The sequence below is a fragment of the Lepidochelys kempii genome, unplaced genomic scaffold, assembly GCF_965140265.1.
Source record: "Lepidochelys kempii isolate rLepKem1 unplaced genomic scaffold, rLepKem1.hap2 scaffold_61, whole genome shotgun sequence".
NCBI classification, from domain to species: domain Eukaryota; kingdom Metazoa; phylum Chordata; order Testudines; family Cheloniidae; genus Lepidochelys; species Lepidochelys kempii.
The window spans coordinates 409,111-417,167 of NW_027333641.1; the positions used below are offsets into that span (position 1 = coordinate 409,111).

The following is an 8,057-nucleotide window of genomic DNA, read 5'->3' on the forward strand; positions in this document are numbered from 1 at the left end:
GAGGAGATTTGAAAGTGGTGCAAGGAAGAGATGACGAAAACAACTGAGTGAAGCAGCAGCTAAGAGCTCAAAGCCAATAACTTCATTTCTCAAACCACTGGAAAACACACCTTACCCAACAAACAATGCTACAGATAATGAAAACTCCGCAACTGCAACAGGTGATATTTCAGTGCCAATACCTGAACATGAGGACAGTAGTCAAGAAGGAGATGTGCCAACAGTAACAGATGCAGAAGAAGATACTGTGTACGATTAAGAAACTCAACAGCAACAGGAAGATGTAGATCTTACGCAGTAAGAGCAATTCATGAGTACTACAGGTTTGACTATGACTGACATTGGAATTATTGACAAGAGCAATGCTGCCCAAATACAATCTTTTCTTCAAATTAGTTGTTTTGAAATTCCAAGTAACATTCCATGAGATGCTGTTAATCATGCTTTCCCTACTCATCTGCTGACAAAAACTCTTCCAAGTGGTGAGACCTGCACAAGAGACTGGTTATGCTGGAGTACGGAAAAACAATCTCTGTACCGTGCACCCTGCTTCATTTTGAACAAAAGTGCTGCAAATGCATCAGGTCTCTCTGACCAATCAGGATGGCACATCAACAGGGGTTGGAGGAAGTTGAAAGACTGAATACCATCCCGTGAGAGTTCACCGTCACACAAAGAACACTATGTTGCATGGAAATCAGCCAGTAGGGCAGCATTAGCTGAAAGTTCAGTTGAGAATTTACTCTTGACTGAACTCTCTACAGAAACTAACAACTGGAAAAAACTTCTTGAGCGCATCCTGAATGTCATCCTTTTTCTTTTTGACTGGGGATTGGCTTTCTTTGGTTCTAGTCAATGTACTGGTGATCGTGCAAATGGAAACTTTCTAGGCATAGTGGAGCTCCTCAGCAAATATGACCCACTTTTATCAGAGTATGTTAAATGTATTTGAGAATCGCAAGAGAATCAAAAGCACATACAAGTCCATTATCTCGCCACATGCATACAAAACGGGTTTATTGAGCTATGTGGGTCATTCGTACAAACAACAATTCTTGATGAGATTCAAAATGCCAAGTATTTTTCAATCATTGTTGATGCCACTCCAGATTGTTCTCACAGGGAACAGACTACTATGGTTATTTGATACGTTAAGATTGTAGACAGCTCAAAATTTTGAATTGAAGAAAGGTTTATTTTGTTTGATAATTTCATGAGAAAAACTGGGAAAGAAATTGCTGCTCAAGTACTAGTAATTCTAGAAGGTTTTAAGTGAGATTTTCAAGTCTGCATTGGTCGAGCCATGACAATGGATCCAATATGGCCGGGAAGTACAAAGGTGGACAAGCAGTTCTGCTTGAGAATAATTCAAACTGTATTTTCTCCAGCTGTGGAAACCACACACTGAACCTGGTAGGTGTTGACTGTGCTGAATCATGCAAGGAGGCAATTACTTCCTCTGGAACTGTTCAGCAAATGTACAATCTCTTCAGTAGCAGCCCACAAAGGTGGGAAATTCTGAAGCAATCTCTTCCTGTTTCACTGCAGGGGATGTCCAGAACTAGATGGTCTGCACGGATTGATGGGGTTCAACCAGTTGCGCAGCATTTGAATTCAGTGAGAAAGGCTTTAGATGAGCCTGAAGCTCTCAGTCTCACTGCACAGGCTCGAACTGAACTTCAGTCTGTTCAGAGGCACATGTCCAAATTTGAATCCATTCTGACATCATCTTTGTGGATGAAGCTACTTTCAATGATCCATCAAACTAATCTGGGAATTGAAGCACGCAATGCTACCCTTGATGTTGAGAGGTTTCCAAACCCTTGCACTTGCTTTTATCTGAAGCGTTTTCTCTCAATAAACTCCAGTCTGGTGTTCCCATAAACCTGTCCAGTGCCTTGTGCTGAGGAGCCTGGGGACTGAGGTGGAACCAGGGAGCTGGGGTGTACTGTTTCCATGGCAGCAGCTGGGTGTACATTGCCGGGGTGCAGAAGGCATGGGAATATAAATCTAGGACTGGGTTAAAATCATGCTTGGTAAAAATCAGATGAGGTGGAACTGGATATTAATCAATTAAAATTGGTGTGCTGGATATTAGGCTTGATTGGTGGACAAAATAATGAGGGGCTGGCTATTCCGCCATCACCGCCTTTTGGGGTCCTCAGAGAAAGAGACTTTGGCGGAGGGGGAGAACAGATGGAGGCTATTGGAGCAAACGTCACCAGCATCAGCTGCGCCCACCATCTCCTGTGACCCAGGGCCTTCTCTCCTATGCCTGAGGGACATCCTTACCAACCTGGGCTAGAAAGGACGCAGACACTTCCTCCCCCGCCAGCTTCAGCTGAATCCTGGTCACCACCTGAGCTGAAATGGGCTTGGACTGTAACAGCAGCTGCAGCTCCAACCCCTCTCAGCTCACGTCCTTGCCTTCCCCCAAAAGCAGCGTTATCACCATCTCTGATACGTCTGAGGGCATGCCAAACCCAGGGGCTTTCTGCTGAAACTCGCTCAGCTACAGGCAAAGGGGAAGGGAAGCTGTTCAGATGAAAGCCCCATTCACTGCTCTACAGGCAAGGGTCAGCTCTCTCCCATCTCGTCCGTATCGCTACTAAAGGGCTACAAGGATGTTTGCTGGTTTGCTGGCTGTGGTACCAGGCAGGCTGAGGACTCCACCCGCCAGCCCTCACACCTTCTTTAACACTGCTCAGTGCTGGACAGTGACTGGGTTCTGTGAACACCTCTGGCCCACTGACTCTGTCTAAATCAATACAACAGCCCCTCCCGGCACCTGGTAGAAGTCCTCTTGGCCAAGCAGCTGCTTGGCACTCTCCCAGCCAGGTTCCTTGCTGAACATCATGCACAGGGTATCCGTCACCCTCAGGATGGACGCTGGTGGTAACCGGTAGCTCCGCAGCTCCTCAATGTCCTGCACCTGCAGTCCAGCCAGTGCTGCCTTGTACTCAGTATTCATCTGAGGGAAGGGACAGACAAGCTGCACTGGGGCATCCCACATACACCCCTCCCCAGACGGGCAGGGACCGGGGCAGTCCAGGCCTCACTGGGGCATCCCACATACACCCCTCCCCAGATGGGTGGGGACTGGGCCAGGCTGGGCCTCACTGGGGCACCCCACGTACTCCCCTCTCCTCTGGGCAGGTTCCAGGGCAGCCAGGCCTCACTGGGGCACCCCATGTACCCCTGTGATGCCACGGGAATTCTCTAACAAGTTTATGAATGACAGGCAAGGCAGTGACTGGACTAGGTGTTGCTACCCAGTGGGAGCCAACGGGTCAGCCGCTGCTCTCAGGGCAAGGCAGGTCCTGGAGCATGTGTCAGGAACTCTCTGGGGTGGGATGAGGGGAGTTAGGCCTGGCTCAATCTGACCCAGCTCAAGGGAGGATGCTCAGACAGGGGAAGTGGCCAGGACTGAACCGCTGACACCTTGACAGCAGGGAACTCTGGCAGGGGACTGAACTCCAGGAGGACAATGGCATGAAAGGTGACAGGAGGCTGGGATAAAAGCAGCCTTTGAAGAGGCCTGGGGGCTCATTTGGGCCTGGGAGACAAAGAGACAGAAATGGCTTGGCCAGCATGGACAATGTCCAAACCGCTGCTTCCCAGGGCTGACTTAAGGGCTTCCCCGGGCTGTGCTCCAGGTGCCTGCTTTGCACAGGTGGCTGGTGTCGCTGCAAATCCTGGCTGAGGTGCCTGGATCCCTGAAGAGTGTAGAAGTCTCTGACCAGGAGCTTATGGCAGCTGCACTCACTGGGCAGAGCTCAGGGCGGGACCCAGGAGGCTGGAGCCCAGTGGCTCAGTCTAGTAGGCGTTGAGGCTGCATGGCCTGACCTTAAGGGACAGCAGGATCCTTTGAGGTCTGGCCCACTGAAGGGGTTCCCCCAAGGGACTGTTTAAAAGATCGGGGGTGGCACAGATCCGGTGGATCAGTGACTTCACCTCCCCTGATGGACAGGCATCAATAGGGAATCCCACGTATCCCCCTGACCACCACATACCGGGCCGATTCCCACCCATCTCCCACCCGTTGCCCCTGCTGGCCAACCAGCTGGGCAGCAATAACGTATCCTGACCCACACCAACTCCCGCCCATGTGAGGCTCACCCCTACTGATGGGCCTTGCACCTAAGCCCCTGCATCTCCAGGGGCTCAGCCGGACCGGGTGCCCACCCCTGCCGTTCCAGGGGCTCAGCCGGGCAGCCGGGCCGGGTGCCCACCCCTGCCGTTCCAGGGGCTCAGCCGGGCAGCCGGGCCGGGTGCCCATCCCCTGCCGTTCCAGGGGCTCAGCCGGGCAGCCGGGCCGGGTGCCCATCCCCTGCCGTTCCAGGGGCTCAGCCAGGCCGGGTGCCCATCCCCTGCCGTTCCAGGGGCTCAGCCGGGCAGCCGGGCCGGGTGCCCATCCCCTGCCGTTCCAGGGGCTCAGCCAGGCAGCCGGGCCGGGTGCCCATCCCCTGCCGTTCCAGGGACTCAGCCAGGCAGCTGGGCCGGGTGCCCATCCCCTGCCGTTCCAGGGGCTCAGCCGGGCCGCCGGGCCGGGTGCCCATCCCCTGCCGTTCCAGGGGCTCAGCCGGGCAGCCGGGCCGGGTGCCCACCCCTGCCGTTCCAGGGGCTCAGCCAGGCAGCCGGGCCGGGTGCCCATCCCCTGCCGTTCCAGGGGCTCAGGTCCGTGCACACCTTTCTCATGGCAGACTCCTTGCTCTGCTCCAGCAGTTGCTGCTCCTGTGTAAGGATCTCGATGCGCGCCTCGCGGTGCTGACAGTCCTGCTCCTGCTGCTTCTGCACCACTTCTTCACGCTCTGCCCGCCGCCGGCACCTGGCCACTTGCTGAGGGCAGGAGGGGAGCAGACATGGCACCAGCAGCCCACACAGCCCTTCCCTCTGCTGCTGCCCAACCCCTGCCTCACCCCCAGCATCAACCCAAGCCATTGCTCCAGGCTGTGAGTGTCTGAGCAGGACAGTTACTCTACGGATGAATACTCGCCCCACTCTGTCTGGAGGTACAAATCCCCAAACCCTGTGGAGAGCGCCCCCTGCCTTCTCCTGCAGCTGTACTGCGGCCTTGGGAAGGGTCCCCACTCTGCAGCACAGCGCCCCCAGCACCACGCTGGGTGAGCTGATCTGGTGGGTGACAGCACAGGGCGCCAGGCTTTCCTGGAGGCCACCCTCTCACCTCCTTGGCCATGCGAAGTTTCTCCTGCAGATACTTGATGTCCTGGTTGTGCTCCCGCAGCTTCTCACTCACTGCCCACATCTTGGTCAGAGCAAGCTTCATCCTGCCCCAAGGAAAGCAGAGTGAGGCTCCCGCACCCCCCAGCGCATGTTCAGATCCAGGGCACTAGGGGCACTTGAATGTGGGGGTGCAGCCCAGGGACCCCTCCAGCTGGATCCTTCTGTTCCAAAGTCAGGAGCCCCTAGTGGGCAGCTCTGGGATAACCTGACCCTGGCAGGGAGAGGCGGCTTGTGTCCTGGTCAGGGGGTCAGACCCTGCTCCTCACCCATACTCCTGGGGTGGAGGGGGAAAAGGAGGCACCCCATCCCCATTCTCTCCCTCAGCCACGTCTCCTCAGTCACAGAAGCTTGGCACACACAAGTCTGGAGCTGTGGTTGCATGGCCCCCCAGAACACTGCTGCCGGCTGTTAGAATGGGGGCAGCTTGAAGGCCCTCTTGCTGAGTGTCGAGACCCCACAGTCCAGCCATTACTGACATGGGAAGTTTACCCTGCTCAGCGCTGATGGCCTGGCCCATGGGGCAGAGCCATGTGGGGGCACCATGGGGCCAGAGTTAAGGTTGTGATGGGGAGCAGGGTTTGGCCTCATTCCTCACCGATCAGCCTGAGTCCAGCTCTGCCTCTGCAACTGTGCTGAGAACATGAGGAAAATGTCGATGAAATCCAGGAAGGTCTTTGGGGTGATGAGGGGCATGCTGGGGGCCAGGTATGTGGCGTAGCAGCTGGCAGAGCGGTGAATCAGAGCCATGGCTGAGGCAATGCTGGCAAGCGAATTCTCCAGGGCCTGCAGCGACGCTGGGACTGACAGACAAGCAAGTGGACACCATTAGAGACTGTGGAGAGGAGGCAGCAGGGCCCACGGGTTGGAGCTGGCCAGCACGAGCGGCCAGGCACTTGGTGCCTGTATTCTGTGCTGAACCCAGGTGGGCCTGGCACTTTGCTGGCTGCATAGCCGCTAGGATCCAGGAGGGGCTGAGACCCCAGAAGCAGGCCGAGCCCTCACCTGGGCTCTGCAGAGGCTGCTGGCTGAGGGCATCTTCCAGGCGCTGGGTAGCCACCTGCACCAGGGACTCCTGGCTCCAGGGCTGGTACACATCAGTGCTGCAGGTGAGGGTGAGCAGGGCTGTGGCCATGGCTGTGGGGTAACCCAAGGGCCCCCTGCCCTTCGCCCAGCCCTTGTGCCCATCCAGCAGCAGCAGCAAATGCAGATTGCTCCTCACAGATTGGTAGAACCTGGAAGAGAAGGCCACGGGGCTGAGGGAAGAGAGGGGGACCCCCAAGATATGGGGTGACACCAAACCCCTCCCTCCCAGTCCAGTTTGAGGGGGACTGACACTAACCCCCACCCAGCACAGGGAGTGCCCCCTGCCACCAGTGGATAGCCCCAGCCCAGCAGGGTCTCAGGGCAGGCCCAGCTGGAATTTCCTTCTCTCGCCAAATACCCCTGACAAGAGGATGCCCCCCCGTGTGCGGGCGGGGCCTCTATGATTCCCCCCAGGGCAGGCAAGGTCTGGAGCCTGTGTGCACCCTTCAATACAGAAGTGGGGGGAGGATATTACACCGCCCTGGGGTCACCCCCATTAGACCTGCCCGGCTCAGGGATCCCACCCCCCAAGCCGCGGTCACTCCTGTTAGACCTGCCTGGCTCAGGGATCCCCCCTCCCCCCCGCAGTCACTCCTGTTAGATCTGCCCAGCTCAGGGATCCCATCTCCCCCCCGCCCCCCTCCGGGGTCACTCCTGTTAGACCTGCCCAGCTCAGGGATCCCATCTCCCCCCCTCCCCCCTCCGGGGTCACTCCTGTTAGACCTGCCCAGCTCAAAGTATTCCCAACTTCCCCTGGCCATGGTCTCTGTCACTCCCTCCCTGACCTTTGCAGGACTATGTTGGGCCTCATGGTCCTTTTGATGTTCTGGTTCTCCTGCAGCAGTTCTCTCACGATGTGTGCGGTGTCTTCAGCAGTGTACAGGCCAGGGTAGGTGCCCTCTCTCATCAGATCCACCAGCTTCTGCATGGTGCCCAGTGCCATCCCCTGGTGCACCAGCACCACGACTCTAGCATCCAGGATCCCGGCCTGCCAGCTAGCTTTCCTGATCAGCTCTCTCACCTCCCACTCCCCCGCCTGCCCCGTCAGCTCAAAGAGCTGGGAGCCGGTGGCGTTGGCAGCCAGGGCCACCAGGGACCTCCTGCCGGTGGAGAGGTGCAGGGAGAGGAGGGCCCCATGCCCCTGTGGGCAGCACAGCACCCGCAGCAGGCGCACCAGGTGCTGGGTGACTTCTCTGCACAGCACGAAGCCCCTGGGGAGGAAGGTGCTGAGCTGCTCCTGGATGGTGTCCCAGCATCTCTCGTGGTAAAGGCTCTCCCGGCTGGAGGAGGCCGGCACCAACTCCCTGCTGAAGAGGATGTTGCGCACGTCCTCTCCTGGCAGCAGCAGGAGGTGGGAGGGCAGCAGGGGCTTGTTGCTCTCCTTCTTGGTGGAGGGCCTGCGCTTGCTCTTCAGGGGGGTGGTTTGGCGGGTGCTGGTGTGGCGCCCCATGGCCGGGTGCTGCTCCTGGAAGCGAGGGTGCAGGGCTGGAAAGGGCTGGATGGAAACCATTCTCTTCATCTCAGTCGCCTCTGCCCCCTCGGGCTCCAGTGTGTCCAGGGCAGAGTCCCTGGATGGCACTGCATCCGGCTGGTCCAAGGCCAGGGCTGGGGCCTGGTCTATGGGATCGAAGGCGTCGGGGCAGTCCCCGTCGCTGCTGCTCTGCGAGGAAGGCTCCTCATGGCTGTCAGCCAGCACACCCTGCTCAGCGCCCAGCTCCATGGCAGCGTCT

General features: G+C 57.3%; 1 protein-coding gene across 1 annotated transcript; it reads right to left on the reverse strand.

Moving 5' to 3' along the window:
• Positions 1 to 1,994: 1,994 nt before the first annotated feature.
• LOC140904665 (dynein heavy chain domain-containing protein 1-like) lies at positions 1,995 to 7,148 on the reverse strand. Its single transcript, XM_073327114.1, has 7 exons — positions 7,113 to 7,148; positions 6,247 to 6,476; positions 5,840 to 6,044; positions 5,186 to 5,288; positions 4,690 to 4,839; positions 2,789 to 2,971; positions 1,995 to 2,016 (listed from the first exon to the last, which is right to left on the reverse strand). The coding sequence occupies exons 1-7, from the start codon at positions 7,136 to 7,138 to the stop codon at positions 2,011 to 2,013; spliced, it is 903 nt and encodes a 300-aa protein (XP_073183215.1). The 5' UTR covers positions 7,139 to 7,148; the 3' UTR covers positions 1,995 to 2,010.
• Positions 7,149 to 8,057: the final 909 nt, after the last annotated feature.

Bases quoted from the DNA above. Each gene is read 5' to 3' on its own strand.
- LOC140904665 (XM_073327114.1), bottom strand. From the start codon at position 7,138: ATGAGGCCCAACATAGTCCTGCAAAG. The intron at 6,045-6,246 runs GTGAGGGCTCGG...CTTGTCTGTCAG, and splicing joins GCAGCCTCTGCAGAGCCCAG to TCCCAGCGTCGCTGCAGGCC. The intron at 2,972-4,689 runs GTGTGCACGGAC...CCCTTCCCTCAG, and splicing joins AGGAGTCTGCCATGAGAAAG to ATGAATACTGAGTACAAGGC.